General features: G+C 35.0%; 1 protein-coding gene across 2 annotated transcripts; it reads right to left on the bottom strand.

Moving 5' to 3' along the window:
• Positions 1-52: 52 nt before the first annotated feature.
• LOC120633685 (putative glutathione-specific gamma-glutamylcyclotransferase 2) lies at positions 53-25678 on the bottom strand. Of its 2 annotated transcripts, XM_039903997.1 has the most exons (3): positions 25230-25678; positions 18925-18960; positions 53-2913 (listed from the first exon to the last, which is right to left on the bottom strand). In XM_039903997.1, exons 1-3 carry the CDS (start codon positions 25449-25451, stop codon positions 2362-2364), a joined length of 810 nt encoding a protein of 269 aa, XP_039759931.1. In that variant the 5' UTR covers positions 25452-25678; the 3' UTR covers positions 53-2361. The 2 variants fall into 2 exon arrangements, with proteins under 2 accessions (XP_039759931.1, XP_039759932.1); XM_039903998.1 differs by lacking the exon at positions 18925-18960.
• Positions 25679-26200: the final 522 nt, after the last annotated feature.

Genomic DNA, 26200 nt, shown 5'->3' on the forward strand with positions numbered 1-26200 from the left:
CCACATCTTAGCGGCACGGATCAGAAACGTGTATAAAAAACGTTTCGTGCGTGTTGATGGAATATCAACCACATAAGGATGCCACCGCTCACGGTGTCTCGCTACTCTGTGGCAGAACGGGGAAGGAGGAACAAATAAATTAAAAAAATAAATTATTCCTTTTTTATATGGATATTTTTAAGACCTGTCGATTTACTTTCGAAATTAATAAACAATCTATTAGAAAATCGTCAGATGGGAGATTGAATTTCTATTGCTATCATTTTGGTACACTTTGCTTTAGATAAAGATAGCACTATTAAATTGAAGTAGTGCTTTCCTGTTCCTACACTTACGCGTCAGCCCAGCGGCCATTAGGCCATTAGTCCATCAGTGGACTAATGGCTATTGATGATCATATTATGAGCAATAATTTGCCACTAGATTCCGTCAAAGACTTGGATACTTATAAATTTATCACAGATCAAGTAAGAACTGAATAAATCAAATTGTAATTAAGCTATCTAATCTGGGGTTACGCATGCTGCTGGGATAATAATTTAAATCTATAAACTAGCGACTAAACACGACTTTGCACGAGTAGGCCAAAAATCATAATTTTTATTTATATACGACCACGTTATTACGCTTTTCTATAGTCAGTAAAGTTCTTAGATACAATCATTGAGGCTTAGTGCACATGGGCCGAACTACGAGAGTAATTGTTTATTAACGATAAATTTTGACGACCTCTCTGGCGCAACAGTGTGCGCTTTGAATTTAAGTAAGTAGAAGGTCCCAAAGGTTCGATTCCTAGCAGAGGCATTTTGGGATTTTTTTATTTCTCTGGTCTGGTCTGGCGGGAGGCTTTGACCGTGGCTAGTGCCACCCTACCGACAAAGACGTGCCGCTATGCGATTTAGTGTTCCGGTATGATGTCGTATAGAAACCGATTAGGGAGTATGACTACCATGCTCCTTAAATGGTTAGTCCGCTATCATCTCAAACTTACTCCAGATGAGATTGCAGTCAAGGTCTAACCTGTAGTGGAATAAAAAATAAACTATCCAAAAATTACAGCTAACTTATGGCTTCACCGGTGAAATCTGTTTTAGTCATAATTACAAATGATTCAAGCTAAACCATGCAGAATCCGGCTATATGCACTTTTATGAATTGTTGGTTATACAACGTCAATTTATATCGTGAACATAATCAATTAAATAACAAAGGTTTATTCAAAGCCACGTTGCTGTTATCAAACCGTGTCGATACGAAATCAAAACATTCCTGACTATTTTGAAATCAATTGTGAACAATAGATGGGGTATTAACGCTAAGCATTTGTTTGATATATAATATTATTAAAAATAAAATATATTAATAATCTATATACTTATTATACAGTGCGTTCATATGTTAAGAACACGATAATCTCAGGAACTTTAAGTCCGATTCGAAAAACTCTTTACTAATTAGATAACCTCTTTATTCAAGAAGGTTAAAAGGCTAACGCAACTAATTTTTGACATTCAACAATTCGACTATATTGGAAGCGACGAGGTCTTCCTGTTTTTACTTACTGCTGACGTCATTTGCACTTTCTGTACCTACAAACGCGTAACGTCGTGTGCGGCACTAGCGTCTCTTGTGATAAAGTGAGTTAACATATCTAATCAATCTAAAATTATTTCTTTTGATAATTTTTATAAAAAATTTAGTAAAATCTTTGTTAAACTTACAAAATTCTTACAAATTGAATGTACAAACAAAATAAGAGTCAAAAATTTCGTTTGGGGTTCACCTTATATTCGAGGAAATACTGTCCGAATGTTAGCGTAGCTCTGTCACAGTTTCAGGGGATGCTACTATCAACGTCTTCGCCAGCAAAGACGTGTCCCCCAGTGTCGTCAAAACGCATGCATTAAACGATGTTAACCTAGTCTAAAATATACCTTATATTAATCCTGAGGTCAGTACTTTCCATCTTCTACACAGCGTATTCTAACTTCATTAGGTCGTATCTTTTCGTATTCCTACGGTCAGTCAACCATGGTCACGTTAGGTCACGAGGAATATCTTAACTCATTAAAGCACAGTCAGAAGTCAGTGAGACCAACGCGAAAAGATAATTGTCACGGATGATATCACATATCACCAAGTCAGTTTGATCTTGTAAGCTAATATGCCTTGGAAGGTTAGAGCATTACTGTTTATAGATTTCCAATCTGTTTCATCTTAGCGAAATATAATGCGTGATATAGCATTTGCGCCAAATAGAGGGATTAGCTGCTCTGATAAAAGTCAATTCAATAAGACTACTTTCAGTCATCAAATTCCTCGTATAACTATTGATGCACTATTTCAAGCTACGATCGGAAATCACATATTAACACAACGCAATTTCTTGTCAGGAATCCGTGAAGCGAATTGGAAGGAAGGCACCACTGCTTTGGCTTCCGGCTTACTTTCCTCAGCTTTCTCATTTTCAACATCACTCATAAGAGTTTTCAGGCATATCTTCATATCAGCCGCGAATTTCTTGACCAGTCTTTCTAAGGAGAATAAATGCTCGTCCAAGGCTTCGGGAATTTCATCCCGCATGAAATCAGCTAACCGTAAGAGGTATTCAACGTTCGAACCGGATGAACCACGGCATTCTAAAATCTGTGTTGCTATTTCCGGTAAAGGTGCCGAACCCAGCCAATGTCTATTTTCTGGGACAGCTATGTAAAGTAGAGCATCCTTCTTGTCTATCGAATTGTGATTAATGTCAGTGGAACTGCGACTAGAGGAAGGTAGGAATAAAGGTTTGGGATGGAAGTTGACTGTGTAAATCCGGTATCCTCCTAGTTGGCATTCCCTTGTTGACAGGTATGGTAGCGCGGCGTTGTCTTCGGCTGCGATTAAAAAGGCCTTTCCCCATGTTATTCCCTGTAAAAAAAAGAAAAAAAATCCTTTACTAAAATTTTTAACAAAACTAAAAATAATCCTCATATCTGAATAGATTTACAATTCGTTTTTGTTTGTTCCTAAAAGTATTCTGTCCAGTAATTTTTAACCAATATTATAAATGTAGGGTAATGGGTTGATATTATGATGATGAATGGCAAAAGTACATGCAGCAAATATGGCGCGATCGTCATATTTGATTGCAATATTTACAATAATATAAAAATAGGTTTTCTAACCAGATCGTACTGCATTTAAGCTGAATTACTATTTTTTTTATGCACATTAGTTTTCTATGCAAAAATTTGTATGTAGTGCTTTGTCCGGTTTGAGCTACTAAGAGGAAAAAGCTGAATTTTGTGATATCATAACTATTTTACAGCTCATACAAGAAATAAATAGTTTCAAAACACAAACAAAAAAAACTCTAGCAAACTTAGTAACGTCTACACAGATTCATCGTCATCTGGACTTTCTAAAAATGGCTTGGGTGTGACAGTCTACCCACCTAATGTACACTCATGACAGTATGGTTTTAAATAATCACCGTAAGGTATATAAAATAATAATTGATTGTTCACAAATTATAATAGCTGATAAGACGGAGACCTTCGACCTAAAAAAGTACAAAGTACCCAGTAAAGTAGTACAACCTTTTGGAAAAGGGCAACTGCTGAGTTTCTTGCCGGCTTCTTCTCGGTAGAATCTGCCTTCCGTACCAGTGGTAGAGTCACTACACACGGACAGACTTGACGTTTCAAAAGTGCTTGTATTAGGCCTACTTTAAATAAATGAATTTTGAATTTCGATTTTTTTTTGAATTTTTACAACGAGTTTGTTGCAAAGAGGAAATTCTACGACAGGGTCCGGAAAGATATCATGCGGAGATATCAAGGAAACTGACTGACTGCGAATCAAAGGGACCTTTGAATAGAAAGGTGGCGGTTATTCCTACCAACAATAACATTTCCAAGGACGGTTGACGTCAGACCTTCGTCGATCGCCGAGACCAAAACACCCAGTGTTTTCAAGTTAAACACTTTGTGTGTCGGCCCCAAAGAATAATTAGACGAAATAGAAGACTGGAAGGTAAAGAAATAATATCATTTTCTGAGTGAAACAAAGACTCATGGTTCAAGATTAAACATTATCATATTATGATTATCGAAATCAAATTAAAAAGCAATGTCACAATTTCGTACGCAATTCAATTGTTCACGGCAGTGACATTATAAGACCCATAAACAAGAATTGAATTGAATTGACATTATAAGACACTGAACCATGAATTTTGAATTAAGTATCTAATTTCATAACTGCTATCAGTAAAAGAACGCCAGTAGTTTGCTAAGGTCAGCCGAATCGATTTTGCAATGAATAATGATTTTCACATTCAAATTTATTACAAAATATTAATATTAGAGAAATTATAACATAATCTATGTGGAATCTGTTTTTTTGGAATCAAGTGTCACAGATAATTTCTTCAGTAAGGTAATTTTTTATTGAAATTTTTTAAAATATTAAGGGTTCTTAAGTAGCAATAAAAACAATAAACCTACTTTGCAAAATTTCGTCAACGAAATATTAAGATATCCTTTGGGAGGATCACATTTATATTCATTGTAATAATATCTGGCCTTGCATAATTTCGTACAACGTGCAAAAACACATTGTTCAAAAGCTATATCATGGTAAAAATGTTTATTTTTGAAAATTGCAATTGGCCAGTTTTTTGCTTGGGTAGAATGTCAGAGTCATCCGTATATCCAGTATAGTGTAAGAGCCCTACCTACAGATCTGTGGTTTTAATAAAATATACACATTACAATTACAATAATTTATATTGCATACCCTCATAATCATTAACAGCCTTTGATCGTATTAGTGCCCATTGACTGTGCTAAGCTGTCACACGTGCATCGACTACAATAATCCGTTTATAGGTACATGCGTTAGCCAAGTCTTGTTGCTTGTACGCGGGAGATAATGACATTGAAGATACGCGTAGGTGGCCATAACAGTGTTATTGTAAACCAATTAAAATAACTTTTAAATGAATACAAATGCTTCTTTATAAAATATGAGACATGATATCTAGTTCAGATAAATTATATCTGATCCTTGTAGTATTGAAAGTCACGCAGGAAAAAAGTTTCCTGGCTTGAATTAAGAAACAAATCAGAAAGAAGTGCTTGCAGATCTAGTTTGGTAGACAAAGTACGTATAAGAATGAATCAAAAACGGCTGTTTAATTTATTGAACAAGGTAATGTTTATTTATCAATCTACGATATACATTAAGTAAAAACTGGATTTCCACAGAAGTCCCGAGGCCAAAAAAGAAGATAAACAGAGTGGTTGTAAAAGGCCAACAGGATGTTAATTTTTCAGATCGAATTCACAACCGCGTTAGCTTTCCACAAGGTCACAAATAAGTCAGAGATAAATCCAAACGGTAACGGTAAAGAACGCCAGCAGAACGCAAAGACGATTTAGAACAATAATATCAGAAATAGAAGTTGTGTTAGTGAATAAAATGACCATAAGTACGCGTAGAAAGTTATCTTCGCGGCATGTACGGAAGCTTAACTGACTTATTTAGGACACAGACGGGCCGATAAACTACAAAATGTAATAAAACCAGGGCATAGTTGTACGTAGTCGAATGAAGATAGTTTCGAAATAGAAATGATAGTCACCAGCAAATTTTAATTGCACCCACGTTTCAGTTCGATAAGGTTTGAACTTGACACTATGCGTGAAATTGCAAGTAATACTTACAATTATAACGCCATACGATTTTGGATTTACTACTTTAAACGGTATCTTTATGCTTATGTAAGGGTTCAAATGTTTCACTTTAATTTAATACATTAAATTAATTAATCACTTGCTTAAAAAAAGTCTTACTTTTAAGTTGATATTTATCCATAAGTTATCTTTATCTTTTTTAATGTTTCATCTTTACATATGTGGCGTGTGTGATAATTTTTTAGGTACAAAATTTGGTATTAAATTGTGGTGATATACTAAAGCTGTAACTTTTTTACGTTAATTATCATGCAAACTAATTTCTGGCATATAACCATCCATATCGGATCAGTAAAATTAAAACTCTTATAACTTTGAACTACGTGACCGGATTATTTTAGTTTTCGCAGTTCACTATCATTTTAAGGTTTTATTATTCAAGTATATTTCTTTGTCATGAGAAGAATATGATTGACAATAATAACGTTGACGTGCCCGGTTGACCGCATTACGCCTTTGACCTTAACACTAACAAACAAGATTAACGCTACATAATAAACGAAAACATTTAATATCTAATAGAAATATATTGTTGATTAATCGCTTCCAGTAACCAATCAGCCTCAATGATAAAATTTATTTGCAAATTATCAGCCTGCTGTTTTCTAATCAAATATGTAACATTATTTAGAGCAAGTTCTAGAAAATTATTAAAAGAATTATGGTAGCAAATAAAAGTGGACCTCCTGTCACAATCACTACTATTATTAAGACAATATGGATTTGTCAACTGCGGTATAAGTCATTCTCATTCTAAGCGGAGACTCGTGCCTTGGTATTGGTCCGGGAACGGGTTAACAAAATGAATAATAATTAGGATGGACATCATCATCCTACCACCAAGTGATTTTGAGGACAAATATACACGAATTAATTTAAATATGTCATAATCTTATACATATATATTATATATAGAGTTGAGGAGTTTGATCCTTAAGAAATTTGCAATAATGTAACCCAAAGTAGTTTTTTATTAGTGATACATAAAAAACTATTTGCTAAATGATTAAAAAACCATTTATTACCTACAAAAAAGTCCGCGAGGACATAAATCTATCTAAGTTAACTCACAATAACCTCTTTTGTGATCTAAAATTGTATTAAATCGCTGATAGAAACAAAAGTGGGATACATTTGCATCAGAGTATTAATTCTTATTCAAATAAATAGTTTTATCATCAACGGTAGCAGTATTATTTATAAGTAAAACACCGACTTTTGAATTCATTCTTATCAGACATTTAATTTAGAAGTACTGAATGCCGAGTGTGTGGTTTTACGCGATCGTATAAGTAAACTTAACTTATACAATCGCGTGAAACTTAAATACTACTTTTATGGTATTAAAAGATCGTGATCATCTGGTATGGACAGTACGGTTACCTAATATTGCAATTGGCCTTTGTAGAAAGTCACTAACTTCGAGGAATTTGCTTCGATGAATTTATGTTGTGTGTTTTATCATTTCGGTCACAGGTCACTCTGTTTATCGGTACATGTACATCGCACGTGGTCATAGTGTTTATAATTAATTTCGTAATCATCGCCTGAGCTATCATAATTCAATAGTCAATTAGTGCAAATACTAGTTTATTGTAATGCGAATTAGCAAAAATGTGTTTGTTTGATGATTTTTTTGTCATCTGATGAGATATGATTGCAAAAATCTTTGCGTTCGTTCACGCTGTCGGGTTAGTTTAGCCATAGTATATCTGTAGTAGACTTTAACATGTACTACGCCAGAAAGATAGCTCCGTCGTCCCTTCGTTATTTCAACTATTCCTTTCTCACTTGGCTACAGATTGCAGCGACTTTCTACGCCCACCGAACTCACCCTTGCTTCGTTCAGTTCAATCAGGTCCTCTTTCGCGTGCTTGCTTCTTTGCGCTTTATAGATAACCGATAAGGTTGCACTTTAAAGAAAAAGGTTAAACTGATAACTGGTCAAACATTCTGACATCTTACTAGACTCAGTCAACGAACGAAATAACCTTCTCTATAAAAATAACGTTTAGTATTTCGTAATTTCACTAGATTTTGGTCAGTAAGATGACCGAGTCAGACGCGACGTGACTACTGTAAGAACCATATTGGTGAGCCTTGAGACTGGTAATGACATTTAGCGAGAGAAAGTGATAGAGTACATACGTTGGAAATTTAGACAAGAAAGTGTTGGAAATGGCGAAACACATCCATGATTTGGGTTACCATAAAAAAAAATAAGGATTGTTTCTGTTCGGAATGAAACGAGAAGCAATGGCCATCACTAGTATTTCGATCGGCATAATCGATGGAAATTGACTTCACGTAGGCAATGTCTGCCTGCAGGCAATGGCAACCGACAGATACTCTCTCGGTTGGTTCTGCATGAGGAATAACGTTTAAGTCGTTTTTTGGTTGCTGACCAAAGCAACCGACCTTTGCTTTGTGCTGGCTCGCGTAAATAAGCTCTTAAGTAAGATCACATTAAGGGAGCAGAAACTTATCGGGCCTACTTCAACGAGAATCCACAAGAGTTCAGTTATCACATATATTTCATGTGTACGTGTATAAATATCAAAATACACAGTTTAAACTTAATTGTAAGGATAAATAATGGAATGCAATCTAGTGTTCTTTTCCCAATATATCACTTGATTCGCGAAACATTGGCATTTGCTTTACATTTACATTTTTCGGAAGGTCACTTGTCGCTAACCACCTGAGGGGTTGCTACGGCGTCACCGGGGGAATAGGGCGAGCGCGAAAGCTAGCCATGAGAAGAGCCCCAGGGCTCGACGACATCGGGGGGAGCGGCATCTGCTTTATTCTCCTAAATATATTTATTCTCCTATAAATATATAAAGTATGGCCATAGCTGTCAATTTACTGCAGCAAAACTTTATCATCCGAATGACCTTAAAATAGGTCAGGACGACCTCCTTTCGAGGCGCGATATAAATATCCTTCATGGGCAATTGTTTTGTACTTCTCTTTGTTCAGTTGCGTGAATCAGTGCCTTGAATGAGGTCTTAACTCATTACCCAATTTGACCGAAATCCTTGTCGCAATGTCAATATCGCTTTTGTTAGTTAAGATGTCCACGACAATCGCTTATCTCTCTAGGTGGATATCTTGAATGCACAAAATGTCATTTTACTAAATGATATTACAGATTTTAATTACTACCAAAATAGCTTGAAGTATAACAAGAAACCTAGTGTCATCATATCATGTAATGGACGTCCACTGCTGAATGCGTAGTCGTTTGTATTGATTTCCAGATTCTTTTACTGAAGTCTCTCATCTAGTGAAGGGTCTAAAACGCTGCAGGGTCGACATTGCAGGCCCTTCGGCGAACTAGGTCGCGGGCATCAATTAGTAAGTCAAAAGTTTCCTAAAAAGCATTTTCTGCGTCACACAGGTATGAAATATCAACTTCAAATCAAGTTCTTAGATACGTTTTATATTTTTATTTAGGTTCATAATTAGAATCTAAGTATAGATTATTTGATTATTTGCGGTCCCAAGGGGACCTCGCACTGGTAAACGCAGCGTTGGTTGGTCCCCAATGAGGTAGACAGACGACGGAAACAAACAGCTCAGGACCGTAAGCTTTGAAACTCCTATGTCCAGCAGTGGACGTCAATCGGTTGAAGTGGTGACTATGATGATGATCGATTATGACTTTATGCAGAGGGCCAATAAATTAATTGCAGAACGAGATAACAATATTTAATAATGGTTTGTGTACAAAATTCGTACCTACCCTTGACCTTTATCAAGTTTATTAACCTATCGCTACTGCGCATCAGATTATATGCTAATTTTTATTATTATGTTTGATAATACCTAACCCCGCGAAAATAGCGGTGATAGCCTCGTGGGTGGGACTTTAACTTCACTTTCGAGAGGCCGAGTTCGAATCCCAGCCTCTTACTTTTGTAAGTTATGTGCGTTTAAAGTAATTCGAAATCTGCATGCCTGAGAGTTCGCGATAATGCTCTCAAAGGTGTGTGGAGTCCACCAATCCGCACGGGGCCAGCGGTTAACCCCTTTTAATTATGGGAGGAGTCCCATGCCCTGTAGTGGATTTGTGTGTGAATATGGCTTTAGGCTAGGCTTTAATACGTAGATGACCGAAGTATTATTTTCAAAGATGACTTTAATTTATTGTAAAAGTGACCTACGTTATTCAAAGGACGTGTCATAAAACAAACGACAATCTCGCAAATTAAAAAATAACATTTACCCTGCGAGTTCCATTTTCGAACACCGATAATTTATTTTTATTTATTTTTATTGCAAGTGGCCAGTCCAGAAACAGGTGATGATCTCAACATAAAGTCAATATCTTTGACCTTGGTAGAAAATAATTTAGAATTTACTGACCTATAGCATACAAGCATGAAGCAGGTATGTATCTACTGCGCATCCAAATTTATATTATCAGCCGAGCTAGCACAGTCTGGAGACAAAAATTATATCACCCGATTATATCCCCTGACAGGGGGCCATCATTAACGTGTCTACGTAGATTGGACATTCATTACTTCTGAATTTTCTCCGGTCTGGTCCGGTGAGTGAGGGTGGTAACCCTTACGACAAAGACTTGCTGCAAAGCGATTAAGCCGATTAGTATGAGTTCATTTATTTACTAGCTTCTGCCAGTGACTTCGTCCACGCTAATTCAGTTATTTCATAAATCCCGCGGGAACCGTCCATTTTCCCGGTATTTGTTTTTGGTTATTAATGTACTTTAATTATATAGTAAATAACTTTTATTTATCATCAATAGTTTTCTCAGCGCACGCCAGCAAATCCCTGTCGGTATGATTTTTACAGACCTCTTTCATCGTTATATTTCAGCCAATTTACATTAAAACACACATTAAAACATGAAAAATTCACTAAAACCTTCCTCATGAATCACTCTGTCCATTAGTAAAAACCGTATGAAAATCCGTTCGGTAGTTTTTGAGATTTTCGCGGCCAGACAGACAGACACGCGGAGGGGCACTTTAATTTATATTATGTAAGGATAAGCAACTTTACTAATTATATATATATTTTAAAAATGTTATTAAATCAGTCTATTTATTCGGAAATAGCTGTCCATGTATCCCAAGCCAATTGCGAAGAAACTGTAAGCTCGCAAGGTGTTATTTGCCTTGACAGAGTCGCGACTCGCTTGTAACTTGCTAGTCCTTACTAATATTATAAATATATAAAAGTGTTTGTTTTTTTGTCCTTCCTTCAAGAAACCAAACTTGAATTTTGGCGGAGAATTCGTTGAAAGGACGGAGAGTAATATTGGGTACTTTTTAGGCCAGGACAAAAACGGTTCAAACAGTAATTGTAAAAAACCGTAAAAAACATGGACGAAGAACGCGGGCAATAGCTGGTAAAATAATTTAAAAATACAGAGAGTACATTATAGTACTTAAAAAACCAAATTAGCAATCGTCTTCTTTAAAACCATACGGTAACGGTCTTCAAATAGTTTAATTGAATTTCACTATACCGGTTCTTACATGAAAGGTATTGATAAAACTTATGATTTCTTTATCAGTGTCTTCCTAATGATAACCAGAGTTGTATAGACATAACAAGGTTCTTAAATTATAACCTAATCGGTATCAAATCATCGTCATCGCAAATAATCTCACTGACAGCCAACCAGTTTCGAAAGGAAAGAAACTTGATAAATCTATTGATTATGTTTATCAATTTGATATTATTTTATTCATTTTGTTTACATTCATTGAAGACTAACTGTTGCCCGCGACTTCGTCCGTGTTTGTATTTGTTTTTGAAGCATCCCGCAGGAACAGTGTAATCGGGAGATATGTGGCATTCAATTAAGGTGTTCCAAAGATATTATTAAGTTTTTTATTTCTAAACTCAGCTGTAGTTTTTAAAAAATATCTTTTGCAATTAAGTGTTTGTTCGGGTGTAGTATTTAAATTGTTTTAACTCGCGTTAACTTTGAAATTTAATGCCTAATTAGAATGACTCAAAAAGTATTTAATTATAATAATAATAATCTTTATTTAAAGACATAACATTTATTTATACAAAATAATATAAAATCAAAATATTTTAAAATTGCATCACTTAAAAAAGACCTTTATAATCTATGTCAGTAAGTAGGCTATTCGGCATACCTTCCATTTACAGAGCGATGAGAAAACACATGCATGGCCTGGGTGGGCATGCATGTGCTGCATAAATGGATTTTCTTGTTTACTTATTTTACTGCTATTTAAATACCCTACCTGATCAAATATTTATTTAAATAAGAAATAAAACTGCGATACTAATGCAACAAACTTCTGTTTCCACCGACGACTTAGTAAAATTTAGTAATTTAGGTAATAATGTGTCCTTTTATCATGTAGTTATTCATTTTTATTAAATAATGAAAAAAGATAAAGATTAAAGAAAGTTTCATTGAAATCGGTCCAGCCGTTTCGGAGTCTATACGGAATATACCTACACACTTTTTTATATATATAGATAGATGTTAGGTACTTTGTGATAGCTTTATTTTGGCGAATGGCTAAAATCGGTCCAGTACTTTCGGACCGTATTGGGTACACACAAACAAAACATTATTTCCTCTTTATTATATTAGTATATGTAATGTAGTGGTAAGGACTTCGGCTTCACGCGTTCGAGCATGCATGATAACCGGCAACACAAAATTTTTTTTCCAACTCCCCAATTAGAGTATTAAATGGCTCGACTAGTAGAATAATGTACACTATATATAAGGTCAGGTGTTTTTTAAATTTTACTAACTAAATTAACTGTTTAGTTGATACTTAAACATACCTGAAGTTGATCGACGTTGAGACGTAGGTTATGATATAACGGAGTGCATAATGAAGGTGACTGGTTATCTCTTGTCACCGCCAGTCATCAACGCGAATGAAATCAATTGCATCCGCCAATTTGCGAATTGGAAATGGTGTCCACATGTTCCCGTGTGAGAACGTACAGAATATGATATCAAACTTTCTGCCAATGCAAAAAGGTCATGGTAAAATCATTTCTGTTGTAGAATTCGATTAGTTTAAATACATTAGAATTGTAATGAATGTACCTACTCAATTCGATGTTTTTTACTAACAATTTGACTAAAGTTACTTCGATTATATTTTTTTTAGGAGGGAAAGGAATGTAGAAATTTTTTTCCCATTACGAAAAGAATGTCAATATTAAATTATTATTATAACGCATTTAATTTCCATTAAAACAAAAACTATAATTATTTGCATTTCATTTTTTCATGTTATTTTATTAATTTACTAGCTTTAACCCGCGGTTTCGCTCGTTCGGTAATTTGAAAATAATTTTCAGGAGGAACAGGACACCGATCATGAATACAAAACTGTACTATTTCAGGACGCTTGTGTCTCCGTTATTCTGCGTCCTTTCAACCATTTCTGTGGCAAAAATAAAGTCCTTTTGTTACTTTGTTAGGACGTGAAAAAAGGACGATCTTTTGATGTTTTTTTTAAATATCCTAGTTTCCAGCGTTATGGGAATTAGATGTTTTTGCGGGACCAAAAGTAGCTCATGATACTGCGTCCACTCAAGTACCCAACTGTTTGTTTGTTAGTCCTTCAATAACGCAGCAACAGGGCAACAGATTGTTGTGATTTTTGGCATATATGGGTCGGAGCGTGACGTAGACTAATTTAACTCCCGGAAAAATGCATAATCAAGCGTAAGCGTATCTACCAACCGGAACTGTGCATTTTTCGGGATAAAAAGTGGTTTAATATAAGTGCAACTTAAAATACCAAGTATAAAGTTCTGAGCGATGTTATAAAGTGCAATAAAGGTTGATGCTCTGTAAATGTAGGTGACGAAAATGACGCCCATATGTAGTTTGATAGACTTAATCATACGAATAACAAAAACAATAGCACGACTAATCTTATGAAACTCGGAGATACTAAAACAAAATATTGAAGCAAACAGACAAAATTAAATACCTATAACTGTCTATCAGTTGGATGTTTCGCAAATAAAAGATAACCTAAAGTGATATATGTAAATAAGTGCTGATCTTTGAAGATATACATGTAAGAGGACAGCTTATAAGACGATAGTAAGTATAAAGTAAGAAACACATTAATGACAAGAGATAGCCCAAAACTTTTTTTCAATTTTTTTTCTTGATTAATTTTTTCTCATATTTCCTTTTACAATTCAATTTACTTCATCCCGGATGCGGGCATAGGCCTCCCTCCCTTTCTTCCCGGAAATCTTTTTTTGTTGCTAGGCGCGTCTGAATTATAAGCATATCTTTATTTTGCTAAATCAGAATAAATATCAAAGGACGGTGGGGATGCACCGAATTAATTAATACAAATGTAGACCTTGTCTAACTTGGCATAGATTAACGAAATATAAACACAGTATACCTAACTATAAATATAAACCGACTAAAAATAAATAAATAAATAAATAAATAATATAAATAAAATAAATATGGATGTCTTTTCCCAATTTGTTGTAACATAAGAATTAAATACAATAATAATAAACAGTTTAAACAGCATACACGTGCGTTGGAAACGAGATAGGTAATCGCCGAAAGTCATTGTAACAATAATAAAATATAAACAAAAAACAATAACGAAAAAGAATATAATAAACACACAGTAGCATGACTTATCTGTAAACCATGTGTCATTTTATTTATATAAACAAAGACAACCAGTTAGATGATCTTACACATGACACATTTACAAGTGTTGTGGATTAGTTTGGCCATCCAAAGGGGCAATGCTGCCAGCATCTTAGGAACTGTACCTCGCTGTGGTGGTTTCGAAGACGTTTTAGATTTTATTTACTTCTAAATAGTTTATTTTAGGTTATATTTATAAAAAAATTATTTTAAAGAATAAATAAATGCTATTTTAAGTGTTGTGTTATACAAGTCATTTAAGCCTGGTATGTTTATAAAAGTATAAAATAAACAAAATGCCGAATGCAATAGCTTTTTAAAAATCAAGAAAAATATATCCAATTGATTAATTTATTGGCAACGCCAATTAACAATTATGAGATAATATATTTATTAAATCAAATAACCAACTCATCAAAACCCAGAGTTGCACGTTATTCCTATGACGTATTCCTGAGCTCAGAAATCTTTACTGCGTACGAAAGGTTGTGATTGCGAAGTCAACTTTGACAAGTACCGTCGATTTAGACGTCACGTATTATTAAAATTACTATAATATAGTATGCTAATGACTCAGACAGTTAATATTTCATACTGTATAATATGTTATTTCATACAATATTGCATGAAATATTGATGATGGTGATGATGGCTGTTAATAACTTACGGGGTCCTTTACATCCTTGAATAAAATGGATTAAAAAACTTTGAACCTGAATGATGCGATGGAACGATTCTGCATTTGTACTAAGCTTATTTCTGTAATAAGCTTGACGGCTTTTTTGAAGGCCGATTGGCGCAGTTTGCAGCGACCCTGCATTCTGAGTCCAAGGCCGTGGGTTCGATTCCCACTACTGGAAAATGTTTGTGTGATGAGCGTGAATATTTTTCAGTGTCTGGGTGTTTATATGTATATTCTAAGTACTTATTTATATTACTCATAAAAATATTCGTCAGTCATCTTAGTTTCCATAACACAAGCTAAGCTTACTTTGGGGATAGATGGCGATGTGTGTATTATCGTAGTATATTTATTTATATATTTATTTAATTATTTTCTTACCTATCCTTTCTTTAAAAAAGTCTAGCATGGGATTACACTTGCAGCATTGAATCCTTTTGTATTCCATTGGTAGGTAGAGGATAAGCAGCGAAATACTGCGACACTGCACTATTGCAAAGGCATTGTGGCGACACGTGCTGATAATATGCGCGTCGGTAATAATATAATTCTGAAACTGCGTCTAATGAACTTAGCTATTAAATTAGAGTCACGATATGTGATATATGAATTGATGTGTTTTATACTTTTGGTAATGAAGTTGTACTAAAACCCGTAGTTTTTAAAATTAATTTGTCATCCATTTAAATGAATCCCAATCTAACTTTAGTAATTATTCCGATACCATTGCATATGTAAAATACACGCATTTATATCCAGATATATCTTAAGGAAAAACAATAGCCTATACGTTTTCCTTAATCTAATTAAGACTACGAAAATATGCGAAATTATCTGGATCTCTGCCATTATTAAATTTAAAGTTTAGGCTAAATGGCATCGTGCTCCGGATTTAAGATATGCTGTGTGATTAACTAATGTCGACCGGGACTCATATAATTGTTTATTTAAATAGGCACATAGATATTATTATATACGCATATTGATGCGTTTTTTTAAACTATGTATATAGAAGTGAGATGATGGCGATACCTACACTAAACTAAACTCTGAAACTAAATCAACGAGGATTTCAATCGCGCCCTGGTCTACGAGGAAGCCCACATAAAAGTTAGCCGGTTGTTTTTTTTCAAATCACCATCTCTCATTGTTATTTAAAACTATTTAAGAATCAACCAGGTCAGAGCAATTTACTTCTCCTTTATCGTTAACGTAGTCCTTTTTACTATAATATGACTTCTATAAGCTTACGTTTAAAACAAACTTTGAACTCTTTAAGAGACATCTCCAAGATATCAACCGGTGGTCTATTGAAAACGTAATTTATTTTAAAACATAACAAAACATAACAGTTGGGGTGTTTTGGTTTTGGTGTATGTGGGTTCTGGATTCTTTCTCCAGCTACCATGGGAAACTATGAATTGATTTTTCTATTATATACTAGTCTAGTAGGAGGTTTATGTCATACTCCTAGCAGGTTAGCCCCGCTACTAATATATATATATACTTGATCGTGATTGCTTTATGTTTAGTTGTAACTTAATACTCACTATAGTAACCTACATTTATCAAGACATTGCTTCAATGTTACTTTGTAATTGTGGTTTAAAGCACGTGCTGTAGTAGCATGTGATTCATAATTAATAGTTTTCATCACCTCTTTATCTAAATCGGCCAAATAAAAGACGTAGGTTGGGTTTTCATTTTAAAAATCTAATTGAGCATTGCTAGAATTTCGCTAAATACAAGACATATGGTCTTCTCAATATTATCATTTATATCATTTCAATCAAAATTATATCAAGGACAGACTAGTATAAAATCTGATACTCCTTGCCAAGAAATCGAAATGTAAAAATTTCGATTTTTATATAAAATGGATCAGATATCGCGTATAATTCAAATCTTAAAAGTCAACAAGCTATCCTCTTCTCCCGATAAGGGCCAGTATCAATGATGACCCTCAACCGGAAGACAAAAGATTAGGATCGAGGTCACAGCCCACTCAAAAACTAATCGAAGCACAGAAATTAGTGACAAATGATTTCGCAACGACCAGATAGACGTTATGACGAAATTTTACGTTAATATTTTAAGTGGAACCAATTTCTTAATGTTTATGGGAAATGGAAATTAGTCAGAATCTAACTAATTTTTTGTAAGTTCGCATAAAAGTACAAGTATTTTTTGGAAATTAATAGTGGTCTTTTAATAGACTGAAAAGTTGTGAAATTTTCGCAGCTCGAACAGAAATTTCGTTTCTGTAAATAACAGAGGTTGGTTTCGCAGTGTTACTGAAACATTCTCAAGACTATTTTGAGCACATACGTTTAGCGAACACGACGCAAGTTTGTCTAGGAATAAAGCCTATGACGATGTTAGCTTATAAACACTCTTTGACGATACTATAACACCGTTGTCTAGTAGAAAAAAGAGTGAGACAGTCGAGTTTAGTTGAATCATTAGCGGAAGGCATGCCAAGACGAGAGCAAGGTCAACGAAGTTTGTTTGCTTCCTAAAGTAAACAAAAACAATCAGAAGTTACTTGCGGCATATCATTTAATTGGTAAAGCAAACAACGGAACGATAAACATCTAATTGCTAAAATAAAAACTGTTTTACATCATGCGGAAAGACAACAGGCCACTTCCGATTCTATGGAATGAAAGCAAGACCTTCTTAAACCTGGGATAGTACATGCGAATAATTAGCAAGTACCTTTCAATAATAAAAATTAAAAAAAAAACTTAATTGTAATAATCAAGGAATAACTATATGGTCATTTGGCAATAAATTAATGGAAATATTCGTAGATTATAAGCAAATCCCGGTACCATGAAGCAAAGCTAAATCATGGATTTTATAATTTAGTTATAAGGGTTAAAAAATATATCAAAGGATTGTGCAAGGATTGACCTACACACCTTTTTTGTACGACAATTTTCACTGTAAGATGTCATTTTGTAACCGTCTATAGAGACGTCTCTCAGAGCCATAAATAACTCACGTGGACAACCGAGGCAACCTTGAAAGTTAGATAATCTCGTTAGTCTGATCTAGGATAAGAACATGATGAGCAAAGTAAATAACAGACGTAACATAGAAATGTCTGCTGACTCCAGTTTTTTTTTAAATAGACTCAGCAGACATATAAATAAAAGGTCAGACATACTTTGTACCTTTTTACTACTTTTATATTTACACATTATCGCCTATTTCTAGCTATAATTAACATTATAAGAAGAAGAACCAGAGTTAACGACATAGCTCAAATAGACGACGAAAAGCTAAAGTGGCAGTGGACGGTAAACCGATTTACGTTGGGGTCCCAAGGTGCTAGAATCCTCGTACCGGTAAACGCAGCGTTGGTACCCCATGAGGTGGACAGATGACATCAAGCAAGTCACAATGTGTCGCTGGACCCAAGCGGCAAAAGACCGTAATATTTGGAACTCCCTATAGCAGACAGGCCAGCAGTGTACGTGTTACGTCGAGTGGTTTATATGATGATAAAGATTACGTAGGCAAAGACGGCATCTTGAGGAGGCACGAGCAATAGAATGAGGTCGGGGAACCATTTTCCGTTAAATAAAATTCACAAACACACACAATTTTAGAAGATCCCGGATCCACTGTGGATGATCATTAAAGAGCTATCGCAGATTTTTTATTCACATCAGTTTTTCTTCCATATCGCAACGCACAGGCAGAGTTCATGATGCAAAGACTCAAGCTTAATAGCTGGACATGAAATAACACTTGGAATTACGTCAACAAAAATAATAAAGTAGGAATTTCAATATAGTTACTCTTACCTCTTTATCTTCTATTAGTGTTGCGACACGTCCAGGCTGTGAACAAAATAAACATTTCTGTGTTACATTTCTTTATTTTTTGTTTAACAGTTAAACTTAATTCATAAGTGCACTTAGATCACATTAACCCTTGACCCGTACGTGATGATGCAGTCTATGATGGTAGCTGGCTGCCTTGTTTATTTATTATTAAACCCATACGACCAACCATATCGGTTTATACGCGGTCGTGCAACTGCCATGCCCCTAATAAGTTAGCAGACATACCATCTCAGACTGCATCATAACTCATAGTGAGTTTGCGGTCGAGCGTTTTAAAAGGCAAATACCAAGAAGTACGCAGAACACAGTCCGTGCACAGATTCACTCAGACCCCAATCACAAACTAACAAAAAAACCCTACGTGCGGATCCAACCCAGACTAAAATATCTAATCGGAAGTGTCATATGTCCCTAAACATATATCACTATGAAGGAGAGATCTTTACACGTGCCGTCACCGCTACCTATGGCCGCCAATCGTCAATAAGCTGTCAGCGACGTCATTCGAAAACTGTAGGTTACACCAACAGTTTTTTATTAAAATTTAAACAATACTGGAAATTGGCAAGTAATGTGACTTACAAACCCTAATATAGTACTTAATTTCACGTCTCTTTTACACAAACAAAGAACATACAAAAACCGTGTACAGGACTAATACTGAAGCATCAAAAACCAAATTTTAGAAGAAGAAGAAACACTTTTTTGCACGTATAACATACAGGAAAAGAAACAGTAAGGAGTATACAGTACACAATGTAGACATGCAAATGTCTACATATGTTATACGTGCGGCCCTTATTGCTGCAAGCAATCTCTTACAGGCAACTTTTGTAGATAGGACTCTTTAAGTCCAACAGAACGGGAAAGTGCCAAGAGTGTTAATACATAAATACCAAAATGTAAAGATACATAAATATACTTAATATAAAATATACATAATATATATAAGTAGATTTCAACATACAATATAAGTAGATTTTTTAGTAGTGTTTCTCAACCAGGTGGTTAGTCACTTCATCCTATTTAGCAATTGACCGTAATTATTTTACCTCTAATGTTTTTTTACCATAAAATGGGGAAAATGGGAAAAATTGTAAGCTAGCAACAAAGCAACGCGGGTGTGAAATGATACGTGCGCGGGGAGTTTTCATTGTTTTTGGACACAATGCACTGCATGCTAAATGGCTGAATGAGATTTCTGGATGTTCTTATATGTTCACACATATACTGCGAAAGTTATATGTGGGATTGTGTTATATTCTTACGTATATCATAAATGCAAAAGAGTTTTTGTTATTTGTTTGTTTCACGCCCTAACTGCATGCGACAAATCTGTGAGTATATAGGCTACTTGTTATCCCAGGTAAACAATCGGATCCCACGGGGTTTGTAAAAAAGGACGAAGGACGCGGGCGAAACAACAGCTAGTCCTGAATAATGTTATTTATTTTAATAACTTCTTTGAATCTTTTCATTACTTGTTAGTGTAAAAGTATGTTTTCAAAATAAAGAAAACAACCGCGATGAAATAAACAAACAAGCGCAATGAAATGAGGTTTTTGACTCTTTACTCGTATGTAGGTGTTTGATGACCTCCCTGGCGAAGCGGTGAACGCAGTGAGTGAGTTTTTAATAGATGGTCCCGGGTTCGATTCCCGGAAGAGGCAATTTGGGAATATATATTTCTTAATTTTCTGTGGTCTGGCGTGGAGGGAGGCTTTGGCCGTGGCTAGTTACCCTACCAACAAAGACGTACCGCTAAGCGATTTAGTGTTCCGGTGCGATGTTGCGTAGAAACCGATTAGGGGTAATAACTACGATACTCGCTAACAGGTTAACCCGCTACCATATTACACTGCATAATCATTTATCACCAGGTAAGATTGCAGTCAAGGGCTAACTTGTAGGGGGGAAAAAAGGTGTGTTTTTATTATTTTTAACAAATGTTTATTAATATTAAAAGATTGTTTTCATTCTAATATAAGTAAGAAAAAATAAATAATTGAGTAGGTATGTAGTTTTAAAGATCGGATGCGTATTTTTATTGATTGACGGCCGATTGGCGCAGTGGGCAGCGACCCTGCTTTCTGAGTCAAAGGCCGTGGGTTCGATTCCCACAACTGGAAGATGTTTGTGTGATGAACAGGAATGTTTTTCAGTGTCTGGGTGTTTATATGTATTTTATCAGTATTTATGTATATTATTCATTGAATAAATATTCATCAGTCATCTTAGTACCCATAACACAAGCTACGCTTACTTTGGGGCTAGATGGCGGTGTGTGTATTGTCGTAGTATATTTATTTATTTATTTGTTTATATTTACCTATTACCTATTGATTCACATACAGGCACAAATACTTTTAGCCGTGCGGCGTTAAAATGTCATGGTCAAAGAGACGCGTTACGATATAAATAAACAATAGTGTGTTATGTAATCCGACTCAGAGTCAGTGTAGATAGGCTCTCCTTTTCTAACTATCCTTTTCTAATAATCTGTTTGCTCTTAACATACTCAACATAACTTCAAATTGCAACGTACGTAACGTAAGCTTTGGGTTTAAGTTGGCGAACGAAGTTATCACCATCCCTTTACAATTATGTAAACATATATGTATGCACACTCCATAAGTGCCTGTGAAAGGCCTACATGAATCAAGAATTTTTGAATTTGAATTTGAACGATCTCCGTGACGCCGTGGTGAGCGCTGAGATCTATAAATAAAAGGTCCCGAGTTTGATTCTTGGCGAGGCAATTAAGGATTATAGAATTGCTGAATTTTCTCTGGTCTTATGATGGGATAGTATTCTCAAAGGTCATCTTTGAGAATACTATGGAGAACTCTGGAGTCCACCAATCCGCTGGGCCAGAGAGGTGGACTACGGCCTTAAACCCTTCTAAAGAGACAAAATAATTGTGGTAAATTTGTACAAGTAAAATCCAGACCACTAATATTTTCCTTTACGTTACGTACATCTAGTAGGTTTACAAGTGTGTTTGTTTATCCCTCTTTCACGCCCGAAGTTTGCAACTAATAGACTTGATATTTGGCGTAGAGTTAGTTGAAAGGACAGAGAGTAACATAGGCACCTTATGGTCCCCCGGTTCCCGCGGGATTTCTAATAAATCGCAATAAAGACAGACAATAAAGGCGGGCAATAGATAGTTATAAAATTTTCTTTGATGTTCAATTCCTTTGTAAATAAAACCACTATCTGTCTTAACATAGTGTTTTCCTTTTCCAGGGGATACAATCGTTGGATTTTGAATTCTAGTCGGGCGCAAACCTCCTGTCAGATGTATTTTTGATTTACGCAGCCACTGTGCTAGTTACATTTTTCGCTTTGATTTACACATAGCAAAACATTTAACAACACGATTTTGACGAAAATTTTAAATAAAATACAAGCAACTGATTTTCCGACAGCGTGATAGGACAGCACAACTTTTATAACTGTAAATTTATTACTGTACACATTTATAATTTTTGTAATTTTGATTAGTGTTTTTACCTTCACTTGGAGGAATTATCAATTTTATAAATTTAAAAAGCATTTTAAAATTTTCGGAACCGACCGGATTTGAACCTACTCTCTGGCAATCGCGGCCTGAGCGCTTTCTCCAATTAAGAGTCGCAGGTTCAAATCCTGTCGGTTCCGAAAAATTTTATATGCTTTTTAAATTTATAAAACTCTACACATTTGTTGTACACGAATCGTCAAAATTTAACCTAATGCCACAATGACAAACTAAATTGACCTAACGTCCTAAAGAGTGCTATCCTTTACTACAAGGCCCATTTTGAAAAGGACAGCATTAATGCCTGACTTTAGTACGAAGATGTGTGTAGGTATAACGACAGATTATTTATTAAATATTAATAATTGAGTGAGCAAGCAAATGTCATGAAAGAATCATGTCCCCAAAAGCGCTACACTTTGTTTATCAAGCTGAGGAGTAGGTGTTAAGAGGCCTGAAATTACATCGCAATTCTACTTGGCGGCAGAAATAGGAATGGCGATAGTACTTCCCCAGAAGAACAATTGTATGCAATAAATGTATGCACGATAAGGGTGACTGTGACAAATGTAATTTAAGCCATTAACTGTGTCTACACTTATGATTTGTTTAAAGTATTAACGTAATATACCAATTGAAATGTTAGGCTGCGTTTAGATGACGTGAAAACATTCGTGCGACAGCTGCGACATCCGCTTGGTCGCTGCGATCTAGCATACGTTAATGGCAATAGTGTTTTTTTGTATAGTACAAAATAATTGAGGAACCCGAGCATATGGCCCAGCTGAAGATAAGCAGAAAACTATCGCTTATTAACAGAGCATAACTTCGCAGGGCATGCAAGGAACACGTCCTAAAAAGTGCCACTCTGTGTCCGTCAGCCTGAGCCTTTGATGTTAGCTTCATGTGTCTATATGACGACGGCAACCACGCCCTTCAGACCGGAATACAGCAATAATACAGCTCCACGGAAGAGCTGTTACATCAAAAAAGCTCTACTAGTAATTGTATGCAATAAATAAATAAATAAATATACTACGACAATACACACATCGCCATCAAGCCCCAAAGTAAGCGTAGCTTGTGTTATGGGTACTACGATGCCTGATGAATATTTTTTATGAATAATATACATAAAATACTTATAATATACAGATAAACACCCAGACACTGAAAAATATTCATGTTCATCACACAAACATTTTCCAGTCGTGGGAATCGAACCCACGGCCTTTGACTCAGAAAGCAGGGTCGCTGCAAACTGCGCCAATGGGCCGTCGAAATAAATGTGTGGGAAAAAATAAATGTATTGGTGTTAAGGGTAACTGATGAATGCTGTGACAAATAAATGTAATTAAAGCCATTAACTGTGTCCGCAGTGTATACTTATGATTTGTAAAAGGGATTAACATTATATTATAACGATTAAAAAGTTAAGGCTTAAATAACTTATTATGCAATTATATTAAACCCATACTTGTAGTTGGTTTCTGTGTGGCATAGAACCAAACCAGACCAGAACAGAACTCGCTATCCCAGAAATGATAATGGAACTGTTTTGGAGTTAAAATAGCACCTGTGTGTTCATGCACACAGATATATCTACTAATTGTGATGAAATCTTGCATGGAAATTGCACGCAGGAGTACATACAATTTTTTTGTATGTATGATTTGTACAGAAATAAATAATAAAATGTTTTTTTATTTGAATTCACCATTCATTTAAATAAAATAAGGTACAGGTATTGTTTATGTTTTGTTATTTATTCTAGCTTTTCAGATAATTTTTCTTACCTTATTATGAATAAATATCTATATAAGTAGATCGATAATTTGTTTTTGGACCATGGCCTTTCCCCTTGTCATTGTGGGATAGGATATATAGGATATATCTAGGATATATATATAGGATACTCTGTAGTGGTCTGGTGATGGGTTGATTTTTATAATGATGATGAATATTATTATTTAATATAAAATTTCAAGATAACGTGACTGGTCTACATTTTGTAATTGTATGCCCAGGAAAAAAAGGAAAGCGCCACTTTTTAGACTTGTCCTGGATTTACTTATCAATTTAGTTTAGTTTAAGAGTTTTCTATACAACAGAGTTGGCATTATGATGCCAGATTTCTGTGTACCTCATGTACTGAACACAATTCTGTATGGTGATAAGTATTTCCATGATAATAATGTGTCAACTATACTCTACAAGGCTTCTGTATTTAATAAAATAAAATTTGATGTAAGATTTAATAAATGATTGCTCGAGCATTGCGTAGGAGCGGGATGGTGGGTTTATGCTCTGTAACTCTCTCCTCTAACAGGACGCCTGTGTGTGTGTGTGACGCGATGTTGATGATAATGATGAATAAGAAATTAGGTGTAACTAACATACTGGTAATATGGCATCATACATAATGATAGTTTAAAGCAACTTTTAAAGTAAATTGGCTAAAGTTTAATAATAACTGACGTATCGTCAAAAGCCCCGCAAGGTGAAAGGTAATGCCAATATTGCATCAGACAGTTCATGAAAATAACAATGCTTATTTATGCTACTTACTTACAAATAAATTGTTCATATTATACTTTTAAATAACATTATTTATATTGCTTTTCTCACCAAGTATTATTAAACTGATAGCAATGTTATTGTAGCATAGACTATGTAGATAAATGCGCTAAAAGTAACTATAGTGGTGCGTAAAAAAATAGGTAATAATTTCAATAAGTACCTTTGATTCGGTGCCTCTATGGGTAGTATTCCCTTGCCAGAATCTTCTAGAAAATCCTTTCACGTATCCAGTAACTGACTGCTGAAATTCGAATCCTGGGTTCCAGCAAAGAGATCCATACCCGAAAACCCAGAAAGGTTCTTTTCGTGTCATCTCAGTTTGTTCTTCTGTAGCGGAAGTAATTTTAACCTCTGCATTAAAGTTACCTTCTTTTCTTTCCATTTTAAAAAAGGAACTTCCGAATTTCTTTAGTTAATTAAAATTCACCTTGTAAAACGCTATTGGGGAGTACAAGCGAAGAATGCCGTGAGGATAGATTTATCACAGATATTAAGTCACGTTGTTTATTCTACTTGTGTTTCATTGTGGGTAATTATAATACGTGTGGTCTAATATTAACTAAACACCACAAATCGGAATCAACTCGATATATAACCTCCCATAGCGCCGTATGAATGTCAACTGGTCAACTGACGTCTGACGTTTTTAGTTTTCCCTCGCTCGTATTATCATTTTGTTCATTCATGCATTCGCCGTCATTCAACTGTCAAGACTGCACGACGCGGGGTATGGCATTAAGCCCACAGATTATTACCGTACGTACAGAGTTATATTTAGCACAATGTTTGGTATGTATAAAAATCAAATTAAGAGTCAACTTTTATCGTTTTAACCAAAAGTTGCGTACGAAGTCTCCAATAAGAATTAAAGAGATTAACTTCAGTTATACATTTTGTGTATTTCTTTCATTAGTTAGTTCGTTTGTAGAAAGTCTGATAAGAATACATACTTTCTACGTACGTAGAGAAGATAAAGGGGCTGGCTAAAAACCAGTGATGCACTCCTTTGTGACACATTTTTATTTTAAATAATTTTATGGTAAAATGTATTATTTTAAAAAAAAGAGTGACAATAAAGACGATTTTTCTTTCTTCCTTTCTGTAATGGTACGCGGTTAAATCTTTGAGTTT

The sequence above is a fragment of the Pararge aegeria genome, chromosome 22 (genome assembly GCF_905163445.1).
Source record: "Pararge aegeria chromosome 22, ilParAegt1.1, whole genome shotgun sequence".
Lineage (NCBI taxonomy): Eukaryota > Metazoa > Arthropoda > Insecta > Lepidoptera > Nymphalidae > Pararge > Pararge aegeria.

What these genes read in the sequence shown, in the direction of transcription:
- LOC120633685 (XM_039903997.1), bottom strand. Translation starts at nt 25,451, where the DNA reads ATGGAAAGAAAAGAAGGTAACTTTAATGCAGAGGTTAAAATTACTTCC. An exon ending in ATAGAGGCACCGAATCAAAG is followed by an intron (nt 18,961 to 25,229) that starts GTACTTATTGAA and finishes TTTTGTTCACAG; the next exon opens with CCTGGACGTGTCGCAACACT. An exon ending in CACTAATAGAAGATAAAGAG is followed by an intron (nt 2,914 to 18,924) that starts GTAAGAGTAACT and finishes TTTTTTTTACAG; the next exon opens with GGAATAACATGGGGAAAGGC.